General features: G+C 37.2%; 1 protein-coding gene across 11 annotated transcripts; it reads right to left on the reverse strand.

Moving 5' to 3' along the window:
* Positions 1–250: 250 nt before the first annotated feature.
* LOC111864802 lies at positions 251–27,035 on the reverse strand. 11 transcript variants are annotated; one of them, XM_023852317.2, is made up of 6 exons: positions 25,842–26,159; positions 20,364–21,333; positions 14,253–14,312; positions 10,917–11,044; positions 9,092–9,347; positions 251–1,047 (listed from the first exon to the last, which is right to left on the reverse strand). In XM_023852317.2, exons 2-6 carry the CDS (start codon positions 21,292–21,294, stop codon positions 1,034–1,036), a joined length of 1,389 nt encoding a protein of 462 aa, XP_023708085.2. In that variant the 5' UTR covers positions 21,295–21,333; positions 25,842–26,159; the 3' UTR covers positions 251–1,033. The 11 variants fall into 11 exon arrangements, with proteins under 11 accessions (XP_023708085.2, XP_023708086.1, XP_033607476.1 ...); XM_023852318.2 differs by lacking the exons at positions 251–1,047; positions 25,842–26,159 and adding an exon at positions 26,949–27,035 and having other exon boundaries at positions 7,467–9,347; XM_033751585.1 differs by lacking the exons at positions 251–1,047; positions 25,842–26,159 and adding an exon at positions 26,971–26,991 and having other exon boundaries at positions 7,467–9,347.
* Positions 27,036–27,622: the final 587 nt, after the last annotated feature.

Raw genomic sequence — 27,622 nt, forward strand, 5'->3', positions numbered from 1 at the left:
TTCCTGTTAGGGCGCTTAAACAATTTTAAGCATTGTGTTTAAAAATGCTATATCTAACACAATTTTTATGATAAATGGATGGAATTAACTTTGTATCAGCGAAGAACATAGTGTGGCATATTATAATGGAACATTTGAAAGGTTTTATAGAAAGAGTTATACTCTATTTTCAATTTTTCTTCTTTTAATTTTGATGTGTACTGTAAAAATTGTTTCCCAGTTCTTCAGAGTTGTTCTGCATTATAAATTCATTCCTGCTTGTAACACTCAACATATTTTAGCAGTCCCTGGTGTCATAATACAGATGGAAGAAATAAAATCATGTGGTTCTCTGCTGGCAGATTTTACACTTTGTCACACTCTTCAGATTTTCGAATCTTTTAACTAAAGGACAGAAGAATGAAAGCATCGCTATTCAAGAAAAGGCTAGAGGGAACAATTCAACAATCCCTTCTTCAGTGCTAAGACCTTCCGCTATAGCTGCAAGAGATTGTTGTCCTTTCTATGGTCGTGAACAGTTACATCGTGGCTGAGATACAGAATGTGATCTGTTTTCTGTACATTCATAGTGAAACTGAATACTGTAGTATCATTTCATCCTATATATACATCAAGCAGATAACAACAAAAAAGGTACGTACATCAAATTTTACTATATATTTTTAACATATTAATCTGCAGAATCTGCAATAAAAGTACTGGCTCGTGGATCAGTTTGGGTATAACCCATACGTAGATGCTTCTTTTCTGTTGTTCACTTAGGTATCATTTTAATTCCTCTATTAGGGTTTTACTCAAGTCTGTTTGGTAATTACTACATTTAAAAATAAATATTTTGGACCATGCATGTGCTTCTACTAGTGGCGTGTGTATGTGCTTCCACTAGCGGAGTTTGAATGTCCGACTGGCCAAATCAGGGTACTTTGGCCACGATGACCATACTCATCACTGGCCCGATTAGGGCAGTTCTGACATTAAAGGTTAATTGATGGCAGCAAATTGATGATGTGTCCAATCATTCACGTCCTCCATGCTAAAGCATGAAATCTGAAACATGTCATTAGATGTTAAAAGTATGTCAGAGATGAATCAAAGATGCAATATCAGAAGGTATGTTTAATGCTCTTGATGTGCAGAATTGAAAGACTCTGAAAATATCTACTTTTGTGTGCAGCCATTTTCAAACCATCCATCTCATGACATTATTCAATGAAAGTATTCAGCTGGTAATGGCACCAAGAAAAGGTGACTGAGATTTAAGACCTCTTATAACTACAATTTTCAGAAAAATGAGTATGCATTGATGGATGGCCTGCCAGATAAAACATCCAGTTGCTGGAGATACAGCACACACTGAGAAGGTCCTCAACATTCTGTACAAAATCTACTGACAGTGTGTCCTCATTCCTGTGGTCCAGACCTGAGAAGAATATATACTGACTTCTTTTTTGGGCCCAAGCATAACCCCTATATATTTATCACATTTCCATATCATATTATTTAAAAATGATTCCTGAAAGTTTAATACAGGAAGAAAAATACAAATTGTGATATCTCATTTTGAATAGAATATAGCAGTTTCTACACAGTAAAACTCAAAATATATTTACTTTTTTACTTCCTTAGTGTACATATGAACATATCTACTGTAATAATTGAATTAAAAAATCTTGCATAAAATTTGACCTTACAACTTTCAAATCTAGATAACACAGCTATTGCAATCTCATGGTCAACATCTCCATGCTTTTAACACCCTATCAGCCAAAATATCCTGCCAGATACATCCTCAGATCCTTGAAATCAAACACTTCAAAGAATTTATGACATACGTGGTGTGTCCTGGATCCATTAGGACTTTTTTTTTGCCCTGCAATGCCATCTGTTGGCGAGATGTGGTGTTAAAGATTCTTGAAGTTTCAGCTGTGGCTGTCTATAATATCAAACCGCAAGCATCGCTGCATCATGTGTTCTGACCTTGAATATAACAGTACTGTTCTGACGCTCGTTGGAAAATGGCAGTTGAACAGAGAGCCAACATCAAATTTTGTTTGATGTTAGGCAAAACAGCCGGAAAAGCGTATGAAATGATGAAAAGTGTGTACGGTAGTGATTGTTTGAGTCACTCGAACATTTTTCGATGGTACGCTGTATTTCATGACGGCAGGGAGGACACTGAAGACGCTCCATGTGCAACAAAGCTGAGAACAAGTCACACTGAAGAAAATGTGAAAAAAGTGACTGATATCCTTGCATCAGATGTTTCTGCAAGACTCATCGAGGAGCTTTTGGGATTACCAAAAAGTACTGTGCATCAAATTTTGACCAAGGATTTGGGCAAACAGAAGGTCTCTGCGCAGTTTGTACCTCACGCGCTGTCAGGCGATGAAAAACATGCCAGAGTGGAACACTGCAAAGACATGTTAAGGTCAGCCCACAGTGATTCGAAATTTACAAAATCGATTGTTACTGGTGACGAGACATGGTGTTTTCAATATGAGCCTCTCACAAAGCGGCAGAGTGCAGCGTGCATCATGGTTGAGCCCAAAGAAAGTGCACATGCAAAACATTCGAGTAAAGACACTGCTAACCGTTTTCTTCGATTCCAAAGCAATCGTGCAGAAGGAATTTCTGCCAGGTCAAACAGTGATTTCTGATTATTATCTCGGAGTCCTCAATTGTTTGTGGGCGAGAGTTCTTCCAATTCGACCTGAATATCGAGCGCAAGGTTCCTGGTCGCTCCTCCACAATGCCCCATCACACAAATCAAAGATCGTGCGTGATTTTTTGGCCAGAAAAGGGATCACAGTCCATCATCCTCCATATTCGCCAGATTTGGCTCAAGCAGATTTCTGGTTGTTCCCAAAAGTTAAGTTGGCAATGAAAGGAGACCATCATGACACCATCCAGGACATCCAAAGGGAATCTACGGCAGTTTTAAATGCAATTCCACAAAAGGAGTACAGTGTTTTTGAAAACTTTTCATTCGATTCCGGCTATGTATTGATTCAGAAGGAGACAATTTTGAAAATAATTCACGTCTTATATTTTTAATGAACACAGTCCTAACAGAACCTGGACGCACTGTGTAAACATGATTCTCGTCCTTTGGCTTGACTTCTTTTCACATCTATGAAACAAATTATATATCACACTGAAATCTGTACATTTTCACAGAATGTACATCCCTACAAACACCTGAAAATGAATGATGTAATCTTTTTACAGATCTGTTGCAACAGTTTTGGCTCAACACAGGAAAACATGTATGCAATATAAGATAAATAGATACCTTATTATGATTTATATATCTTGCCTGAAACACTATTTGACTGGCAACATATTTCAATAAAATTTAGGGGAAAACGCATATTCTCAAATGCAATGAAGGCTCTACTTGACCAATCCAAAAGCAAATTAAATGCTGAACTCCCAAACCAATTTTCATCCAAATCCATGAACACACCATACAATTAAATGCACAGATTGGACATCACTAGAAAACATTAATTTTATATATACACATGTTATCCCCCAATGAAGAGAAGGCAAGGCAAGTGGTGAATATAATTCCCTGACCTTAACACTTCTACTGTTCATTTAGAGGCACAGTGAGTTTCAATGTAATGACAAGCTTTCTAAGCATTACACTGACATTTTGTGCACTTCAGGGAGAAGGAAGAAGTCACAGTCCTCAGTAACTGCCTCACCTTCTCTTTATTGGAGGGTAGAACAATGCCTTAAAAATGGATTTCCATAGGTATCACCTCACTCAACAGGACATACAAAACCGGGTCTAAATATAAAGTAAAAATTAATCTGTCCAAATTACAAGATAAACTGTCTTTTTGAGATCATTAATGACTGCCATATTTTTCTTTGGCTTATCACTCAACACGAACACATATTCTACATCATTTTCAATCTCTGAAACATATAAAATCATAACTTCTAAACAATTCCAAATGGAAAACATCATGGGGCAATAACAATACATACAAAACTGCAAAATATTTTAGTCTTATTATACCATATTGGGAAAATAAGCACCAATTCTTCTGTACCTGAGCTTAATTTACATAGGGCTGATTCTATTACTCACTAAAGTGCACAGCATAAAGAGGGCAGCCACTAAATCTTTACCTAATCTTCATCACATTCACTTAGCCATGCAAATTCACTCCAATCGGTACAAAACAGTTATGGCACACATAAGCCATTACAATGACCTAGTCTTATAATTTCCTTGTGCATCCCTACATTGCTAACCACAGCCAATGTTGACTCAAATGTGACCCTGCCTCCCAATTAAGACAAAATTTATTTCCTCTTTTTTACAGTCAACACAGTAACATATATATTCCAAAAAAAATTGCACTTAAATCATAGGTATAGGATTTTCCAAGAAAAAGGCTTTCTCTCTCTGCTGTAGAATGAGATTTCTCCTGAAACATGTTATATACTATGGATGGAAATGCTGAGAGAAGGCAACAGGTGTCCACTTCTGGTAACACAAATGCAAGACACTTGTATTTAAAATATCTCAATATTTTTAATCAAATATCTACCTATCTATGGCTCTACAGTCCTTTTGTTGGATCTTGGATGCTTTTTCAGTTTCTTAATCCTACATACAGTCCATAAGATTCCTTGGACAGAGGATCAGCCCATTTCAAGGTCAGTACCTATACACAGAACACAAACACAGAATAAACGCACACAGACATCCATGCTTTGAGCAGGATTTGAACCCATGATTCCCAGGTTCAAACAAGTGAAGACAGTTCATGCCTTAGACTGCATTTCCACTGTGATTGGCAATCAAACAATTACTTGTTGTTAAACAAATAATAAGTAAATAAAGAGAAAATGCCTTATGGAAAGTGATAGATATATTACTGCACAAATAATAAATCAGACACTAGTGAATATTTGTTCAAGGTGCTTATTATATACTGCAGCAGGAGATGTCAAACAAAACTGTTGGTAAATTTTATAGTTAAACATCTAGAACAGTCGCGTGCTGTGCATGGAAGCTAGGGAAGCATTGCTTCCATAGTTAAGAACCGAAAAGAAAAGAAGTATATAAATAATTCAATTTGAATAATAAGGATGTGAATATTGTCATTTAGCACATGTTCCTGCTCAAGGCCACATGCTGCCTTATCCTCCTCCCTTACCTGCTTGGTGGGATGGACCAAGTTTCCTTTCGTTAATCTCCATACGAATTCATCCCATCCTAAGTGGCCAAAGGAAGCAAATTTCGGTTTGCTGGCTAGATCAGCGAAAGACTGTGTTCTTTCGATGGTTATGTGAAAATTAACTGTTTATGTGTGATTTCAGTCTTGTTGGGTGTTATAGGTAACATTAAATTTTACTAAAATATTGTAAGTGCATATTTATAGGGCGTAAGATTGTATTTGTGATCATATTTTGACGCATCAGAAAGAAGCTATCTGCGTTTTAAGGGAAGCAAGTCTGATATTGTTGTACGAGGGGCAGGGATGTGAATAGACTACACACAAGTGACAGCTAAAATGAATGCTGGCAGACGAGACTGCGACTGTGCAATCGAAAGCCTTTTAAAATGGGGGTTTAATAGCAGGGACTTTTCTGAAAAAAAAAATAATTATAGAAAGAGGACGACCAACATGAGAGTTGCTGGAAATTAAAGCACAAACCAAATTATGTGTGAGAAATTTTAATTTGTAATAGTATTCTAAAACAGAGTGGCTATCCGGTTGCCATAATATAGGAAAATTGTTTTGTTGGCCATGCCTATTGTTTCTCAATGAAAAAAATGTATGGAACAAGACTGGGTTTGCTGAGATCAACAATCTTCGTAAAGCACTGAAACGGCATGAGAACTCTCAGACTCACATTATTTCAACAATGCAACTTGTTATATTAAGGAAATCTCGAACTGACTGTCAACTTGACAACCAAACGCACCTAACGATATTACAGCAGAATGAAAATGTGAAAGAAAATAGAGGAAATAATGAAATGCTTGATTGATATAATCTGCCATTTAGGAAAGTGGAAACTTGCCCTCTGTGGTCATGACAAAAGCGTGGATTCTATCGACCGAGGTAATTATGTGGAATTAGTTCACTTGTTGAGGAAATATGATCCTAAACTCAATGTTCACCTTGAGAACAGTACAGTATTTACACGTTTATCGAACAGAATACAAAACGACCTTATTGACTCAATAAATGACGTAAATTTTGGTGAGTTGACTGCTATCAGTTCATTTATTAGATACCACTGCTTCCCTTACCAAAAATACTACTGCACGCCACTGATCTAGAAACACAATGAATGACATCATCAACAGAAAATGCTGTGTAAGTTTAAACAAGTGTTTCTGATAAAAGAAATTAATCTTCAAAATTCATTAATTGGAGTAATTAACTATTATTTTTTCCTGTGGCACTACAGCCCCAATTTGGGCCTAGGCCTACCTCCATGAAACTCCCCATTTCACTTCGGTTTACTAGATCTTACACATACGGTAGGACTCCTTGGGCGAGTGATCAGCTCATCGCAAGGCCTCTACCTGTAGACAAACACAGAAAAACGCACACAAACATCCATGCCCTGAGTGGGATTCGAACCCACGATCCCGGCTTCCGAGCGAGCAAAGACAGTGCATGACTTAGACCGCTCGGCTACCGTGACCGGCAATTAACTATTATAACTGTAGATTATGCAGAAAATGGTAGCAACAGGATTACATGAAAGAAACAAATAGACATGGAAAAGGTTACGCCAATCACTGTTTTAACATCTCAAAAACGGGGTAACTTATACAGTTCCTTTGAACTAAGTATGCTACTGCATGCACATTTTGGACAGTCAAATTGCTGCCCCATATATATAAATCAATAAGTAACCACAAATCAATAACACATGTTATGGTGCTAATTATTTTGTTACTGACTGGACAAAGCCTTTGTTAATGAACGTCCAAAACTACAAACTGCAAATGACTCTTAATTTTAAGACATAAAATAATACTGACATTTCATATGAATATTTTCACAAACATGGAATGAAAAGAATTTGACATGAACCTTAAACTCTACCATACATGAAGAAAAAATACAGACTCTATATCCATTTCTTAATTTCAGAGGTAAATTCATCTATACATAAATTTGTATATTCCTGCAAAACTAGAGAATGTAAAAGCAAATGTGGTAAAAGTTTCCCTGTAACAGGCCATGGAGGCCTATACGGTTGTGAGATGTTGAGGCCCCCATATTTTCTAGACAATCAGCTCACAGATGGTGGTCAGGTTGTCAGCCTTACACACCAACCACCCTTTACCCCCAAGGAAGATTCCTGGTACTCTTTTCTGTTAGAGGCTGAGTCGATCCCAGGGCCATAGTACAGCTGCAAGGATTAGGTAAATTAAAAAAATCCACATCATTGGGATTTAATCCCGCGACTTTCCGGCTTCTAGCATAGTGCCTCAACCAAGTATACTACCACATGCCCCCAATGGCAAAATAACCACATAAAAATGATAAAAAACAGAAGTTACTACAATTTAAAACTGATACTACCAATACCAAACTGTTATTCTGCGATGTGTCATCTGTTCGTCCCAGTCACACTGCTAGAAGCTGTTACCAAACTAGGTACTGTTACTGGTAACTTCAAAGAAATTAGCTTGTCCCACTGAACATGTCTAATGATGTCAGAAACAGAGCTCATTAAAAAACAAAAAGGGAATTGGAAATAAAATAAGTATTGTTATTTGCATACTGGGGCATGCAGTGGCATACTTGGTTAAGGCACTAGGCTACAAGCCAAAAGGTTGTGGGTAGGAGTAGGAATTGGGAGTTAAACTCGGACCCCCCAAAGTATAAACAGTAACACCTCAATAAACTATTCACTGCATGTCTGCATATCACAATTTGTTTTATCATATTCAAAAAAATCAATTTTGAAATATTTTGACATTCTTTAGGAAAACCAAATATAGAAGTTATATATAACATACTCGTATATCTGCCCCATAACTGACTTTATAAAATCTGGTTGTAAATTCCTCAGAAATATCAAATTCATTTCATCTAACTAGATACAAATATTATACAAATTTAAAAATCACACCATAACTTAAATTATACATAACAGGCATTGAAATGACAGTCTATTTTAATAAACATAATTTTGTATCATGTTACAGTTAACAACATAACATCAACACTCCACCCAAAATAATATTTAATAACAGATGCAAATTGTTACTGCAACTTACCAATGGTAATTTCTACATTATCTACTGAAAGCACTGAAAAATGCAAACATACTGATACAAAGTCCATATGAGGTCTAAAAGCATTAGGCTTACTGTTATCTACATAACTAATTTCCTACATGCGCTGACAAACCACTATTTATCTAGCATCATAATTAAAGAACCTTTGACAAAGGCAACCTAAAACCAAAAATGTTTCTAATATACGGATTTATGTTCTAATTTGCAACATACAACCAGATAAAAATGTCACAATGAATAAGCATTTTATTTAAAAATGTGCTTCAAAGAACATACATTGTTCTGAATATTTTCTATAAAAATTATGTTACAAACTCACTTTTAGTTGTCTTTTCTTTACATGGTAATGCTCCAGATAAGAGCAATGCACTGCTGTGCCCATTTAGCACTAATGACCAACATACAACAGATTGCATCTCGGCTACCTAAGCAATGTCCTGCTACAGTGACAACATGCATATCATAATACAAAATATTTTCTGAATTTCACACAGACAAATGAAACATCATTCAAACCAATATTATGTACTACAAAGTTTCAGATTACAGGCATAATTGTATGGCAGTATATGCTCCTATATTTGTTCAATTTTCAATGATATTTTATTTTAATACCAAACACTGTAAAAAAATTACAAATTTCAGTACAGCATCCAACAGTCCAATTTCAGCCTTAAAGCCTATGATTATTTCTTGGCCTACCTCTGCATCACCCCTTAGCTTACTTGTAGGTTCAGTTACAAAAGCAGGGAGCTCTGTGAGGAAAGCATCATATCCTACATCAGTCTCTCTTACCAGTAAGAAGAACAAGACCAAAGAAGGAGTAACCATCACGAAGAATCATTTTGCGATTGCGCTCACGCTGCCAGACAAAGAGACGATCAGTAGCATTGAGGAACCGTACAACAGATGTAAAGCAACTCACTTCTGACATATTTCTCGTGTCTGCTGTACTCACACTGCATAATGCCACATCTTCAGGAGACGTCTTTCCTGCCTCCTGGAGTCTGATGGAAAAACTGTTTGTTGATTCTGCCGTTATGTAATACATCTATCAAACAATATGATCAACAAATGAAGAAACTGTTTAAGAGAAAGGATATACAACTTTACTACAAATGTCCAAGGATACACATACATTTGTTATGAAACAACATACTAGTTAAACAAATGGTAAAATATGGCATAAGCTAACAGACTTAAAGGTACAAGCAACAGAATCAAGTATAACAACACCCTTCAGATTTAACCATGGGATTTACCACATATAAACCAAATGTATGATCGCCTCTGTGGTCTAGTGGTCAGAGTTCCTAGCTACAGATCCAGAGGTCTGTGTTCGATTCCCGGCACTACCAGATTTTTGGAGAAGTAGTGGATCTGGAATGGGGTTCACTCAGCCTCTTGAGGATAATCGAGCTATTTCAAAGAAATAGCGGCTCCAGTCTAGAAAAACGAAACTAACGGCTGTGGGAATTCATTGTGCTGACCACTTGACACCCTCTATCCACTAAAGTTGGAACTAACTTTGCCGACAAGAGGCTGTCGCTCGGTCAGTATAGTTCACTTGCGGACTAAAAGCATTGAGTTTTTAAACCAAATGTATAACCAACAATGTGACAAGCACTGATACAAGGATGCAATCTTCTTCCCTGAGTTTGGAAGCTCATCAGACACACTGGTATGTATCTACCAAACTACAGAAGGTGGTCATCATCATTAACAATACCATGACAAACTGACATCTCTAACTTCCAACAACAGAACCCTTCCACTGCTGTGACAATTCTTCCTTATTCCAAACCAATCTCAAAATATGACTTACATCCTTATTGGATTTTCTTGGAAATTGATCAACACTGATAGGTTATATTTTTTCAACTTCTCAACAGTAATATCATCATAGTATATGATGGGTACTAATGGTTCAGTCTGGTAACACTGTTAACTTCATGAACATTCATTAGCTGGCAGAAGTAATTCTTCTATTTATTCAAAATACTGTTATACTATGCAAGATCCTCATGGCCATCCTTTACCAAGTTAGTGTTAGGTTGGTAACCCTTCTTAAATTCATTTCTGCCTCTGTACAAGTCTCTAATATTCTTGTTCTTACTCTGTTTCTATCTCATTTTGTCTTTCAAATGCAGCATGGTCGCATTTTATGCATAGATGAATTCCCGAAGATCTCACATAATTCAAGAAAAGTTTTCTCACAGATATATATGTAAAGTGAGGGAGGTTTCTGGGATTCTGGATTCGCATTATTTAAAACTTTACATATGAAGTGTGACTTTATATTGCACTATTTCAAATTCACATGAAGCAAAACCACACTGTATTTCCATTATCTGCTACTGAAATGGCTACCAGTTTCACAATTTACACCATTAACATTATTTCCATTTATGTGCTTTGGATTCTGTAAGCACTACAATTTAGCCTGCTCCTCCTAATAATTCTGAAGAACATTTGTCAAACCACAGGTTATGTCACATGCTTCTAGGCAATATAATATTTCACATTATGAATTTGTTGTATTTATGATACAAATCAGGCCAGAAATTCATGCTCACAATATAAAACCTGTATGTTTGACATCTGCTTCCCACACCCTCACCTGTGCATAGATATAATACAGTCCATGCTCTGAGACTTCAACTGCTCCACTCCCTTCCCGCAGCTGGAACTTTGATAGGAGGAAGTCACCGGCTACCTGCTTATTTGCATTCCATGGTGCTACCAACCCTGCCACAAGAGTTCAAAATCATTAAAGACAGATCTCTCCTTCATACTTAAATGCCACATAGATCTATTGAGGAGGATGATTCAAGAAGTAACATTTCTGACTTTTATTCAGAGACAGTCCAGTCCAAATCCCAGTTGCGACAATGAGTATCCTGTTATCATGATTTTATTCAGTCTCTCCAGGAAAATGTCCAAATAATATTTACAGTTAGGCCATGATAAGGCCGCGCCATGGCTCAAGTGGTTAGTCGCTGGCTTCCCACTGCAACGGCCCGGGTTCGATCCCGGGTTTGGCCAAGTGGGATCTGTGGTGGACAAAGTGGCGCTGGGGCAGTTTTCTCCGAGTACATCAGTTTCCCCTGTCAATCTTTTATTTCACCAGTTGCTCCACAATCACCCTCACCTATCATCGGGCTGGTACAAGAGACTTAGTCCCATCCCACTAGCATTTAAAAAAAAATTAGGCCATAATAGCTTCTTTCCACTTCCCTTCCAATTCATTATACACTACCACTCCATCATTTAACGGTGTGTAAACTGAGATACTCACAACATTGTTAAATAAATTACAAATTAGAAGAAAAAACATAAATCACATAGAGTTAAGTTTGAGGGTCTCACTGCATAGAGTTTCATTTTCTGAGGTGTAACCCCATGTGACGTTTTGGAGGGACATATCGCCTCTGTCTTCAGGGTAAAAGAGTAAGCCAAGCAAGAAACCAACAACAAGCAGGCCGCAAACACGGCTTTAAATGTCGGTTGAGTTTTACTAGACAACATGACATACATCCCAGTAGCCAGAACTCTTCATGTCAAACACAGCTGCCAAACCTATCCACATCCAACAGTACCGCACATTATGAGTACCATATTTATAACTGCTGCAAAATTATAATTTCATTATTTTAAAAAATTGAAAAACTATGACCTGGACTTAATAACTACCATGTATATACGTATATGACAAGTAAAAATTCATTTCTCATTAGGTACTGTAATAGGTACTGCAGACTCAATTTCCCCTTAGTTGAAGTAGTCTGCTGTGTCAAGGTGGAAAGTGAATGAAGCTTCATCTCCATACCCTTACATTATTCAATGTTTCTGAAAGCCATTTTAATAATATCGCATCGCTCTTCAACAGAGTCAAAATGAGATACTTTCGAGGAACCTAAAATGGTCACAAAGCTCCAAATCAGGCATATATCACAGATGTTCTAACTACCCTGCAACTGTCACAACATTACACATAGAAACAAAATGATAAATGCTGACCACTCTGTTCTGGCAATGGCATGACCAAAGTGCAAGTGCTCTTCCCTCTACAGAATATAATACAGCCCATGCTTATTTGGTATTCAAATGGCTCCCAAGTTAAAGTAAAGAAAATCATAACATCTCAATAGGTCTACCTACTACTTGGTGGGATCAAAACCATGCTTTGCTAAAGTCATGCAAGAGGCAAACATGTTAATACTCTTCTTTGAAATTACCTTCATAATATTTATTACTACTATAATTACAAAGTGGTACATCTAGCAGTGTCTGACATTACAAAAACAATTGCGTGGACTACTTAAAAATTAGTGTACAATGTAAACATGGTCTGCAATACTGGTTCCCTGACAAACACCATCATGTATTTCTTTCCTATGAATTATTGGTCATCTGTGCTTGAGGCCAATCTGCTTTTGGTATTCTTTCAGTATGTTTCCAACTATGATGAGAGTCACTGCTCAACAATGCATGTTTCCTGTTGAGGATTCTGTCAAAAAAAGAGACAAATCTGAAACTGTATTTTTACCTTCTGTCAACTCTATCTGGATTCATCTTTACCCAGCAAACCACTGCCCACTTACTCTTTTGTGACACAATTTGGAATATGTAAAAAATATATTCAAGTCCAGTGAAGAAATGGAAAAATAATTTTTGGGTATTTGGAGAAAGTTCTGTGGAGTCTACAGACTGTGACAAATGCATATCAGTAGAGGATTGTGGTCATCATAAATAAGTGCATGACTTTTATCTCTTAAGAAACTTCAAGATGAATTTCTCCTGAAACAACCGATGCTCTCTTGATGGACATTTGTTATGCCGTTCTGCAATGATGTTCAGTGCATCACAACATTTGTTATGGAGGTGCAAAATATGTTTGGGGGTTAAATACAATTTCTAGCAGCGTACAATAATGCCACAGTAAATAAACTGACTTTATTTATAACTTTTAGGAGCCAGGATAGCGCAGTCAGTATAGCAATTGGCTACAGGATGGACGACCTAGAAGTCCGGAGTTCGAGTTTTGGTAGGGTCAAGAATTTTCTCTTCTCCATGTAGTTCAGACTGGTACTGGGGCACACCCAGCCTCCTATCCAATGGGTACCAGGGGCTCTTTCCCCGGGGGTAAAGCAGCAGGCATGTGAAGCTGACCACTCACCTCCAACTAGTGTAGAGGTCAAGAAAATATGGACCAATGCATCCACTCCCTCATATGCCTTCATGGCGTAGTGAGTAATTAATTAAGCACAGGGACAACTTTATCTTTTTATTGGTAACATTTGCAAAAGCTGACATGATAAATGAGGCGATGTGAAGGTGGGGTGGAAATCAGCAAAAAAATGCAGTAAAGTGAAGTGAAGTGAAGTGAAGTGAAGTGAAACGAAGCGAAGTGAAGTGAAAAAAGTGTTAAGGATGGGAGTATTATATAAGTGTAGTAAAGTGAAATAAAAGGAAAATGAAAACATGACATTACACATTCAATACTGTCGGTTTATTATATAGTATGTTTCACTTTTCTACTAATGTTTGTGTGCTGTGTTTGAATGTGTTTATATGTGTTATTTGTCTGTTGTCTTATTGTAGTACCACTGCCACTGGGTGAAAACCCATTTGCAGTTAAATAATAATAATAATATTATTATTCACATGTGGAGTGCCTTGATTTCCTTGTGCGTAACTTCCTTTGCATCAGTGGTCACAGCAAAGCCATTCTAATATTGGAAACCACTGGAGGCACAATTCTGTAATGCTACAAAAAAAAATACTTATAAATCCCCTTTTCTAACATAGTGTTGTCAAATGCAATGCCTAATTTGGGAACACAAAGTCCTGCATTCATTAACTACACCCAAATATGAGCATCATGCTTAGTTACCCATGTTTGTTATTTTCATACCATACATGTTAATGTTGGAAAGTAATGAAAAATACATACTACCTCCTTCTTCTATGAACACATCAGGCACAGCTCCTTTGAAATGAACCACAAATGGACCTGAAATATTTGAAGAAGTGTGAAACACTCATAATTTAACAAATTATAGTGATAATTACACTTCAATATAAATGCATACTACAGAAAGTAATCATCATACATGCAGGAAATTTGTAACTGCCACTCTGTGGCCACTGACAGACATAACGGTTCTGAGAAATTTCATGAACATTAAAAATTTCTGATTATTTCCACAGTCAAGTTGATATTTTATAGATCTCCACTTCCACACAATGATAGTAACAACCAATGTTCTATTTTATGTTAAGATACCTGTATATTCAGACATAGGCCGGCCATTATCTAGCCTGTAAGAGCTTTTTAAGCTTAATTTTTCATACACATAAAATATAAATTTAGTTTATAAATCCCATCCAAAGGTGTCTCCAACTTGTTGTGGTGGTGGGGCTTACATGACTTTGTGACCTGGAGAGCTATGTCGGCGATAGATTAACTACCAGTAGGGTCACCCATGCCAGAAAGGTCAAAGGTTAGAGTCCAGACTAAGAGAGATACCCTGGTCCTCCAGGTTGGGAGTTGGGCATGAGACTAACAACCTCATCCTGTAAAAGGAATTTTGTTCAGAAACCTAACAGCCAGCCTCGGGTCATCATGCATGGATCCATTCCTATGGTAGCATGCACTGGTTGTGGAGACTTGATTGTAGAGGAGGCCAAGGCTCACTTAGGGCTGTAGCGCCAAGTGGTAGGTAGGTAGATAGGTAGGTAGGTAGGTAGGTTGGTAGGTAGTTTATAAATATGTGGAATTAAATAACATGCTCATTTCTCATTCCTGTTTATCATTTAACTCTTACTTAGTTGTCATTTAGTTATTTAGTTTCATACATAAGAATTTTATTAGGGGTTCCATAAAAATTTTGAAAAATCAAAAGGTCTGTGCTCAAATTACATTGGGAAACAGTGGTCTAACTATTTCCTATTTTAACAACTGGAATACCACAGTTAAGACAGGAGACCATTAACTACCACAGTGAGTACCATGAAAGTCAACATTCCTCTTATGTTCCCTCTAGAGCATTAGGCAAAGGGTGACCATTCTATTGCTCAAAAGCTCATACAAAATGCAATGATCTGCTCAACTTAATTTGATGCTATTTAGATTCTTGTTCATGATCATTAAAACACTTAGACTCTGTTGTCACTGTTATAGTCACATCACTTACTGTCTGTTTTGGAATCATCTGTCAGCTGCAGAACTGCACGCTGTGACTGTTCTGTCTTTGGCAATAATCTTGGAATACTCACTGTTGTCTACTTCAACATTAATTAGAAACTTTTACATTTCTGACTGCATCTTGCCTCTGGTACGGAGCTACATTTCTAACGCACGTAACAGTTTTCTTTCAGTCACTGTGGATAACTGACCCAATGATGCTGATTATTAACTCCAAGTGTTGAGAGTGGAATACAGTTCAGGTCCTTTACACCAAATCTTCATCTCCACAATGTTCCAAATTCTGTTGGTACACAAAGAGCATACAGGGAGTAAATCCATCTCGTGCCAGATTTTCTTTAATAAATACAGTTCTTGGGCAAAAGTGTTTTGCCAGGACAGATGGTTTTGACTTTTGTTGTGTCCGTGGCGCAGCTGCTCCTCCTCCTCCTCCCCCTTCTTCTTCTTCTTCTCCTCCTCCTCCTCCTCCTTCTCCTCCTTCCCCTTCTTCTTCTTCTCCTCCTCCTTCCCCTTCCTCTTCCTCCTCCTCTTCTTCTTCTTCTCCTCCTCCTTCCCCTTCCTCTTCCTCCTCTTCTTCTTCTTCTTCTTCTTCTCCTCCTCCTTCCCCTTCCTCCTCCTCTTCTTCTTCTTCTCCTTCCCCTTCTTCTTCTTCTTCTTCTTCTCCTCCTTCCCCTTCCTCTTCCTCCTCCTCCTCTTCTTCTTCTTCTTCTTCTTCTCGTGGCATAAGCAACCAAGGCTGTTCCAACTTCATCTGTTCATTCCATCTTTTCCATTCCCAGCATCCTTTTGGTTTATATTGTAGAATCAATTCAGTATTCTCATCTAGTCATTCTACCCAAAACAGCCTGTCCACTTTTGTCTGTGTTCATCTATTTTATTTTATACTTGTATTTTCAATTCTTTTACAATATCTTCATTCTTAATACAGTGTAGCCTAGTATAGCCGTTCTTAAGTATCTCATCTGTACTTACCATATTCTATTCATCACTCTTGAACACTCAAATATTCACAGGACAGCTGGCTGGAAATTTTGGTGTTAAAATTTATGTTAAACTACAAATGATTATCAGACTTCAAAGAATATGACAGTACTTTACTGTCTTGGTTGTGGCATGATGTATCATCAGGAATAATAATTCCAGCTGGTGTTCCAACCATTTGGCAAAATTGTCATTTTCCATTTTATTACAGAAATCCAAAGACTTGAATTTTAAGATATATACCAAAAAAAGCACACGAATGAATCCCAGTGGGCATCCAATATAATATGAGGCAAAATTAACAATGCTGTTAACATACATTTCATGAAGGTCACTTTGTCAGTGTTCATTCACGATGTGATCAGTATGGATCCATGCAAATAGCTGGTCTTTTGCCTACTGTTTCATTCTTTCTCAAAATTTTACGTTAAAATTGCAATTGCAACTGTCTCACAATTCATGATACTCAATAATGAACCTTTTACTTTTACATTTTCTGAAGGTAACTCCCACAGGTCTTACTAATTTTCTCAATCATTGCCTACCACATATAAAATTAAGTTATTTTATAACGAAATTGTGTGCCAAAAACATTTTTCTGATTACACATTTATTCTTATATAAAATATGCTTAGCCTGTTCACATATAACCTTCTTGCTTTCAACAACCATGTACATTTTCTTTTAGGAAATACAGCCACTTCTTATTACCTTCCATACCTAAAGTCATTTAAAAAATTCTTATGTAATTCATTGCTTTATAAGTTGTAATCAATATAACGTTAATTAAAATACAGTAGAACCTCATTAATTCAGACTAACAGAGCAAATGGGTAAACTGAATCTGTGAAAATTCTGAATTATTGAACATACTCGTAATTATATGTAAATATTTTCAAGTTGCAGTTGTTTTAAGAGCAGAAAATTGTACTGTTTCCAGTACAGATTAGATATTAAATGTGCATTTCAATTCTTCTGCAGCTGACAGGAAGTAGTGAACTGCATAATTACATTCTTTTTCATGAAAAAGTTCCATTCTGCAAACATAAACCATATACATAAAAAGGAGAACACAGTAAAATTACGCACTGTCAAAATTAGTGAGATTTTACTGTATATAATTACACTTCTATCACAAATAAAAAAAAGCTTTAACAATAAACAAAATCAAATTGCATCAACAAGTAGCAATAGTTTCACTGGCATAAAAACATTTAACACTTTACAGTTGTCCCTATCATAGAAAGCAAGGCGCTCAGGCACAAATATTACAAAAGGCAGGGTATTCAGGCATCCATATTACAGAAAACAAGGTGTCTAGGCATTCATAACACAGAAAGCAAGGTGGCAGGCACCCACAACAGAGAAAGTGAGGTGTTCAGGCAGCCACATTATGAAAAGAAATGTGATAATCATGAATTCTAAATTGCAATAAGAAGAATATGATATAATAATGGGTGGTTATATATTACTCTGAAAAACCTAATTTTGTGAGGCTCTCTTACATGCAGATGTAACTTATTAGACCTATCATTAGATCATCTAATTTAGTAGGATATCACCACATCACCAGTCACCTTGGTATATAACACTAACTTTTCCAGGCAGATAGAATTCAATAGCCACAAAACAAATGCCAGTATTACTTGGCCATGGTCTCAAGAACACATAATAACAATAATAAAAAGATCATTACATTTAGCAAATTTCAGTTGTCTAACAAAGCACCAACACCAACATTCTTTAAGAGTATTTAAAAATTCATATTACTTATTCAGACTATTTAGCATTAATGAGATAAGACAAAGGACTCAGGTGAGAAGATAATTATATATCATGAATTTGAAACAGCTGGAAAGGAAATGGTCATGCCCTATTTCAATGTACTATGCTGGTATTTATTCTGAGATGCAAAGGAAAATGATGGAAACCTCACTTTTTGATAACTAGAGCTCTCACTGAATTTCAGTAGAGTGCCTTCCAAGCACAGTGGGATCATCTGAGACCTATATGAAAATAGTTCAGCTGTTTTGGTGGGGGGAGACAAATGATCCTTGCATCAACCTGAGTCACACAAATTCTTAGTGGTAGCAATCTTGATCAAGCCAAGAGTCTATACATTATAATTTACCTTCATTACTGTCACAGTAAATCACTGAACAACTACTATGAAGCAAACTTAAGCACTATGTGCCAGTCAACAGTAATCTCAAGCCCCAGCCACTCCATTAAAGATTCAACCAGTTGCATTAATACTTCGACCGCCTCTGTGGTCTAGTGGTCAGAGTTCCTAGCTACAATCCAGAGGTTCCGGGTTCGATTCCTGGAGCTACCAGATTTTCTGAGTAGTAGTGGTTCTGGAACAGGGTTCACTCAGCCTCATGAGGATAAGTGAAGCACTATTTCAAGGAAACAGCAGCTCCAGTCTACAAAACCGAGATTAACAGCCATGGGGATCTGTTGTGCTGACCATGCAACACCCTCTACCTGCTAAAGTTGGCACTAACTTCGCTGACAAGCAGCGGTCACTCGGTCAGTATAGTTCACTTGCAGACTACATGCCACAGAGTTTGTTTTTGTTTTGTTTGCATTAATACTTGTGTCAAAATGCCACATGACAGTCACATGGAATGAGCGTTTATGTACGATACCTCTATGAAAAGTGGTTGTCTATGAAAACTAAGGAGGTTCTTACATACAGCTAAGGATCTATCAGTTCCAAATGAAAACCTATTCACAATACTGTAAATAAATGAATACAGACAATACGGACAAAAATGAACTGAATCAAAACACTGTGCTCAGTGAAGGGAAACTGGTGCTAGGCTTAAATATCTTCCTCAAAAATTCCTTAGACATCTTGCACAGGACACTGGGATTTCAAAACCATCAGTACAGTCACAAAACTCCCAAATTTGAAACCACATAAAACAACAGTAATTGGTTCCTGCATAAAGCATAAACTCCCTTCACAGTAGCTGTCAAGTGATTACTCAGGCAATACTGAGGAGAAACTGAAATGTGTATAGGCTATTAGTTTGTCAAGTCTGCTGCCACTACAAAATTGTAGGTCCCAAATTGACAAGAGAATCATCTGGCTCTTCCACCTGAGCGGCCAAATGACTTTCAGGTAGTTCTCACATAAGCTCAGTGTACAAGCCATATTCACTAATGCTTGATTGTACAGAAACTGTGTGCACTACAGACAAGAGATTAACGTTACACTGGTTCAACATCAATTAACTGACTTGCAGAGCTTAACAGCTCCACATTCCCATAATGGTTTTCAGGCACATGGGAGACGATAAACAAGTACGTCCCTGTACACTGGAAAAACAAGGACCCAGGGTGATTTGAATCAAAACTGTGTAATAGTTCATTATCTATAACTACATTCTGACATTCAATTGTATTAAAACATGTGAAATCTATACCATTTCCATTACAAGTTCAGTTCAGAATGTGACAAAAGCATCCAGGACAAATGTGGAAAAGTGAAAAGATGAGAAACCATTTGGTCCATACAGACTCAATTCAAAGCATTAAAATATTTATCATAGCCCTCTGGATGTCCTGTACATATCTATATACAAGACTGTGTATTGTACCAATGTGAAACAAATCATTCAGATGGATTTTGATACACATTAATATGATGAAATCCTGTAAAAATTCTGAAGTATCACATATGGGTAGCAATGAAATGCTGAAACTGGACTTAACATACAGTCCAAAAATCAGAAAGCGTAAAGAATGGGGTTTCAAATGCGAAATAGCAAAAGCAAGGAATATTTCATATGCTGGGAAAGCCACATACTAATAAAGCAATCCTAGCTTCATTTCAAGCATCCTGAAATGCAAACAAATTCATTGTACCACTTTTCTTTCTTTTGTTGTTTGGGCGACCACGTCGACCACCTGATGGCTTCTGATTACCTCTTCTATTAGAACGCTTTGCTCTTCCCAGTCTCACGCCGTCATCTGTCACATCTTTGCGGCTCGAAGAACTTCCAGGTGAAAATAGAATGTCCATAACATGAGGAATAGAACTATCACTAACGTCTAATTTCAGCTCTTGTACACTGTCACTTCTTTCAATACCATCGTTCAGCATGGAACCAAAAGGTTCAAAAGATGTATCATGAGGTACAGGCACCACAGACATGAGTTCAGAATCAGAATTTTCTGTGCCTGAGAATAATGAGCTGTTCTTCACATCTACCAGATTCTTCAATTTCAAAGTGTCTTCTGAGCTACCATCTCTGTCCAGCATATCTGACATTAATAAACTGAAATCACTGCCCTGTACAGTTTTCAACTCTGGGCTTAGAACATCCTTCACTGCATGTAAATGGGCTGTGTCTTGGTAATTTGCATGCATGTATTCTACTATGCTCTGGTGTTTACGTATCAGACTATTCACTTGGTCCTGCAGAATGGCAACATTCTGACGTATACTGTCTGATGTCACAGCCAGGAACTCTACTTTCTGGTTCAGAATCATGATATTCTGTTCCATCATATGAAATTCTACACTCTGGTATCTCTGTGCCAAAATCAGAAATAAGGTACTTAAAATGCAAATAGCAAAACTACAGGAGCTGAAAAATTGGGAACCCTTAGATCCTGGAATTGACACATTTGTATCAATATGTAGATCCACTTCAGTGTATTTCCCTGAGCCAGGAATGCATATTGTTTGTGTTGTCCCAGGTTTTGACTTATAATTTATAGGTGTCTTCATTTCTTCTTCAAGTTTTGCATTTTGACTAAGACTGAATACACTGTCTCTTGTTTCATATGTCATCTCAAAGTCTTACTTTATCTAGTTTAGCCTGGGTAATGCCTGCAACAGCAAATATTGTACACAATAATTATTCAAACTATTATTCAACATACAGGTACTCATAAATTTATGCAACAGTTGTGCTCCAAAATATGAGGTCACAGAGAATGAAATCGCATAAATGAAACATAATTTTCCCTTCTTCCCTTGAATTCCTCCTCTGCAAACCCATACAATAATCTCCTCCCTCTTCCACCCCATCTCAATCAGTCAGCAAGAAATTTTCATTGAAGTAAGTGCAATTAATTGAAATAGGTCAAAATGAAAATACATTTTTCAAATTTGAATATAATGAGTGCATGTATTGAGAGATAAAAATATTCCAAATGAGAAATGTTCAATAAGTAGTTTCCTAGCCTGTATCATTTCTGGGTTAGACTTGAAAGGATTCTGACGATGGTGTATACTGTACTTCTTCTGGCTTGTTTTCGACTTCATCCATCATCTGGTATGTAAAAGATAAAAGACCACGACGTTTTGGAGTCCAGTGATTGAGACTAGCTCTTTCTAACGGGCCCAACTGAGTAGGTTTATCCTTCCCTACCCACCTGAAGACGGAGACAGATCCAGTCTCCAAAACGTCGTGGTCTTTTGTCTTTTACATACCAGACGATGGATGAAGTCCAAAACAAGCCAAAAGAAGTACTGTATAATTTCTGTTACTCAAGCATTTTGTTTTTCAATAGGCAGTAACACTTGGTAGTGGCAGGAGTAGGGGTATGTGTAGGGCTAACATGCAACAAATGGCTGATTCCACAATAATGAAGATGTAGAATTGGCTAGTGGTGAATCGTCATAAGTACAAGAGCTCAATTTCTATCCTGAAGTAATTCTGAAACCCATGTCAAGATAGCTAAAAATGCATCAATGTGCTCAAGGATTATACTGAAAAATAAAAATACTTCAGAGGAATAAATGGGCTACATTTAACTTTTTAACAACTCCTCATTTAATTTTTATGACATAGGGTACCCTACTTATTTAAAAACTTTCTCACAAGCAACAACAAATATATACAGAGATAATAAAATTGGAATGAAATGTAAGTTAAAATTATCTGCATCGGTACCCATGAACCATAGCGTAAATCAACGGGAAATAGAGAAAATAAGAATACAAATATAAAGAAACACATATGAACACAGTCCTCTTAGCTGAAGAACAATCTCATATTCAAGATGAATAACAGATATCACTCATAAAGTGAACAAATTAACCAGCAAATACTGAATGATAATTTCAACAGAAAAAAAAAATGTGGCATTTTGTGACTGCGAACTCACATGAATGAAAGAGTAGTAAACAATAAAACACTACCTCAGAACTATAAACATATTACACACCAAATGGATCAAGGAATAGGGAACACTTCTGAGCGAACTACTAAATGAGCAAGCCTGGAATGGGTCAACACATGTCCAAAGGGACCTAATATGGATTCCACATCACACTATACGAACTCTTTAACTATTATAATCTACTGTAATCTATTGTAAACAGTTGTAAGTATTGTAACTTTATTCTCTTATTGTAATCAGCCAATGTACAGTAACAGACTTGTCCTATACCATGTAACAATGATCTATAGAGACGAAATAAATAAATAAATAAATAAGCTCTGACTGCTGAATAATTATTATTCATGGAATGGAACATTATGAAACGGTCTTTTACATTTTAAATGGTCAGGTGTTTTAGGAAAAAATGTAGTAAGATTACACACAACAATGAGAGTTCAATATTTTTATATGATTGTAAGACACACACACTTACTCAAAGATATATGTATAAATCATATTCAAATGGCAGTGAGACAATTTGTAAAAGTAGCCACATGATATAGAGTAACTGATAACCAGAACTAAAAATAAATTCTTGGTTAAATTCTACTCTAGAAGGGCACCATGCAGGATATTCACAACAGCTCTATTATATTAAGTTTTATTGCATTCTTTGCTGAGCACCAAATGTTGGTAAAAGTTAAACATTAATCAAAACTTCATATAAACTTGGAGTTACAGTGAACCAATGCAGATCAGTATAGATTTTAATACTGTCCACCCACCTACACCTTGGTCTTCCTAGTGGACTCCTTCCTTCCGGTTTTCCCACCAATATCCTATATGCATTCCTCGTCTCCCCCATTCATGCTACATGCTCTGCCCACGTCATCCTCCTTGACTTCACCATTCTAATTATACTTGGAGAAGAGTACAAATTATGAAGCCTTCTCCAACCTCCTGTCACTTCAGCTCTCTTCGGTCCAAATATTCTCAACACCCTGTTCTCAAACACCCTCAGTCTATGTTCCTCCCTTAATGTCAGAGACCAAGTTTCACACCCACAGGCAAAATTATAGTTTTATATATTCTAATTTTCATGTTTTTAGGCAGCAGACAAGAAGACAAAAGTTTCTGGACTGAATGGTAGCAAAACATTACCTGAGTTCAATCTTCTCTTAATTTCCTCCGGAATAGGGTTTTGATTTGTTATAGTCATTCCCAAATATCTGAACTGTGCCACATTTGTAAAACATCTGTTACCTATTTTTATGTCATGATTTTGCCCTGCATTTTGGTGACAAGATAGCGACATATAATATAATGCAAATAATGCATACAAATAAAACAAAGCAGGAAATTGTATTCTGCAACTGTGAGGAAAGATACCAAGCAGTTCATCACAAAGGTTACATGTACTTATCAGTGCTGAGCTTGACATGCTGGCAGTGGCACGGGTGATCACACGAGATGGGCGTGCACTCTAGCATGTACAGAAACAAGTTCACAAATGTACACATCCTACAGGGATTCTGTCCCTTTCTCTTACATTTCTTAAATTGTCTCCAAAACCGTCAGCCTTATGGGAAACTAGCATTCAGCATTAAATGTGTTTCATTTCTGTCTATAACGTTTGTTCCTAACATTTCCTATTCCAATGAATACCGAGCAAATTATGGTCAAGATCCATCCAAAAATGCATGCTATTGCAGATACTTTGATAAAGTGTTTATTTTTCAGATTGTTACTAAAATCGAAATGTTGCCAAAATGACTGCAAAACTCTCAAACATATTTTTTTTAATTGGATCAACAGATATACAGATATGGATAAGAGAACAGGTGCATTTTTTGCAACTTCTCATTATCAGGGCACCACAATGAAAATGGGCTAAGTTTAAATTTTAATAACCTATATTGTAACTGCGCAATCCATTATATTTTAATTAAATAACTTAATTTTAGATACATATAGACCCATAGAATGAAGTGCGAGGAAGCTTCGTTTTAATTATTATCAAGAACAAGAGTATTATGTAACCTGTGGACTGTTCGAGAGATCACTGTTCATCACTATAAACGTTACGAAACGTTTGCTCCATTTCGTGTAATTACCTTGAAAATCATAACATTTGGGGGAAAAGTGTACCGAACCATAAGATGTTCAATTTTCCTCTATACCTTTAATTCGAAAGACGTTTCGTTTCGATGAATGGGAAGTTATACTTCCGATGCGCGCGGAATCGAATGTAGGACTCTGTAAAGTAGCCGTTACTTTCCTTCGATTTTAACCAAAAATTGGAATGGATCGATAAATTTAATAAAGTTCGCCAATATAATTTGTTATTAAAAACGTTCGTCACACTGTCCTCGACTTGTTACATGCGGACGGGGGGAGGAAAGCTACATTAAGAAACTCATTTTTGCAACTTTTCGTTTCAAACGCGCCAAAAAGTGGTGTCAACTGATCCATTCTCAACAAATGCTGGCAACCACAGCACGCGCTACCTAGAGGTGAACACGGACTGCGCCAGGACTTCTTCCACGTCAAGGGCAGGAGCGCAAAAGCCAGGAATGTTTCCGGGTGGCGGGGGGGACAACCGGAAAATTTTCTTACAAATTTAAGTTTCAATCGTTCATGAACATTTTTTGGGTCGCCCTAAAACTGTGGGTGTCTATACTGAAACATATATAAATGGTGCCACAAAATGTGTTGAAGATCCTTAGGTGCCCTTTGATTTTTTTTAATCCTGGGGAGAAAAGCCTGCCATTATCCCCCCCCCCTAACCGGTAGCCATGGAGCAGGGGAAGCAAGAAAGGTGGCAGTTTGAGTTCGGAATATTCACCGTCTTATTCGCTGAAGAAAATCAAATTACGTTCTATAAAGTGACGCCGTGTGGTTCGGTAGACAGGTACCAACATTTCGTGAAAGCCTGCTGCAGCCATATCCCGAGCACTGACGTAAAGGTACCTACGTTTCGGATGAACCACTTGCTTCCATCTTCTTAGTATACCCTGAAGATGGACGCAGATTCTTCCAAAACTTTGGAACCTATACTCCAAACTGCATGGTGTCACACCTCAAAAGAGCACAATATGAATATATAGCGGCGTGAGAAACTCATATGAAAATCAAGGGTTACTATCCTATTCACTGTAAACCCAACAGTTCGTTTCTTTTGAATAAGTTCTCTCCTAACCTTATCTTTCCCACAACAAATTCACTTACCTACATCAACAACACTGTGCACAGTAATATTACAACGCCTTGTATATGAGTTTCATAAGTATACACAATATCTGGAACGTATCTTTCCAACATTCAATGACCCACACTCGTATACGCCGTTAAGAGGGCAGCTTATGTTGATATTTTGTACAATCACAGCTTAATACATTGAATAACCACTGCATATAAAGCTTAAGTTTAGTATTTACAATTTTTTAATCACAAAACAATGGCTTTCTCCTAATGCCATCACGTATTACTTCCTGACCACTAATCTAAGGGTGAAAATCTATTCTATTCTCAATTTCCCGCACGTACACATGCAACTACAAAAACAAAATGTGACAGTCTTGCCAACGTGAACAAACGAATTACGCTGAATGATGTACTCCCCACATAGTTACTTTTCCGAGGGTGGTTTCCTTTCTTAACAAGTCTTCTAAACCGGAATTAACCACACACGATGATGATGATGATGATGATGATGATGATAATACACGTGCAATAATGGTAATACTACTATCAGGAACAGCGCAACAGCACAGGAGATTCAAGTGGCCCGTAGGAGACACGGTTTACAGAGCCTTTTCCGTCTTTCGGTTTTCCGTAAATTAAAACTACTTTCGGCTGATCTTTAACCTCAACAAGTTATGCAACATCGTGAACAAATGTATTTAATGAAATACGACAAAAATGACGGCTTTCTTCACAATGTTCGGAAATTTCGTGCCATTATTTGAAGCAAAGTTGTGAGAACGTTGAGCTATTTTAGGGGGAGGGGGATTTCTGGTCTCCTAAGGAGGCATTTAGGCTGACTACTATACATTACCAAAGAGGAATTATCTTCTGGGACGTGCCGCCATGTCTTCTGGAAGTTTCCTACTGATAAACTTTCACAAGACTACACGGCATCACAGCCCAGCCGTTAGCACCACTAATAATCTCTGCCATGAGGACCTCACATTTTCGCAACACTGTAACACGTAACGGCCTTCATCTGCTCCGAAGGAAGGGCAGTCCCATAACAGTACAAGCAGTTTGCTCTAAGTTACATAAGGCACTATCACCCATGAGTGCAAAAAACCTTCATCAGTGGGATAACATTACCACGTCCATGTAAAATGCATACGTAAGCGAAAATATTCTTCTTCTCCACAAGGCTCGACAGCTTCATTTCTTGAATGCTTTGGCCTGCTCAACATTTTCCTTCCAACTACTTCTGTCATGTGTGCGAGTTATCCAGTTATAAGCTCCTAACTCCTTTAGATCTTCCCTTATGTCATCTTTCCATCTAATCTTAGGTCGGCCTCTCTTTCTTGTGGCGTGTGGCTGTCAATCATGTATTCTTTTAACTGTTCGTCCAGCCTCCATCCTTGAGATGTGTCCAAGCCAACTTATTCTTTGGACTTTGATGAAGTTAACTGTGTTCCTTCCTTTTATTAGATTATCTGGTTCCTCATTTGTTTTAATTCTCCAGGAGCCATCGCGGTTTCTTGGTGGCCCGAAGATCTTTCTTAGAATTTTCCTTTCAAAGACTAAAAGTCTATGTTTAATGGCTTCTTTAGTTGTTCGGGTTTCACAGGCGCAGGTTACTGTTGGTCGATTAACCATCTGGTATAATCTTAATTTGGCTGTTTTAAAAATAAGTATACGTTTAAGTAGTGTTAAATGTGCAGCATATGCTTTCTTTCCAGTTGCTAACCTCTCTTCAATCTCTTGTTCGATTGTGTTATCTGAATTAACTATAGACTCTAAATATTTATAATGAGAAACTTGTTCTA

Source organism: Cryptotermes secundus, unplaced genomic scaffold (assembly GCF_002891405.2).
Source record: "Cryptotermes secundus unplaced genomic scaffold, Csec_1.0 scaffold1278, whole genome shotgun sequence".
Lineage (NCBI taxonomy): Eukaryota > Metazoa > Arthropoda > Insecta > Blattodea > Kalotermitidae > Cryptotermes > Cryptotermes secundus.

Bases quoted from the DNA above. Each gene is read 5' to 3' on its own strand.
- LOC111864802 (XM_023852317.2), bottom strand. From the start codon at position 21,294: ATGACATATGAAACAAGAGACAGTGTATTCAGTCTTAGTCAAAATGCA. The intron at 14,313-20,363 runs GTACAATGAATT...CAAATATTTCAG, and splicing joins CAACAAAAGAAAGAAAAGTG to GTCCATTTGTGGTTCATTTC. The intron at 9,348-10,916 runs GTGAGGGTGTGG...ATTGTTTGATAG, and splicing joins TGTATTATATCTATGCACAG to ATGTATTACATAACGGCAGA.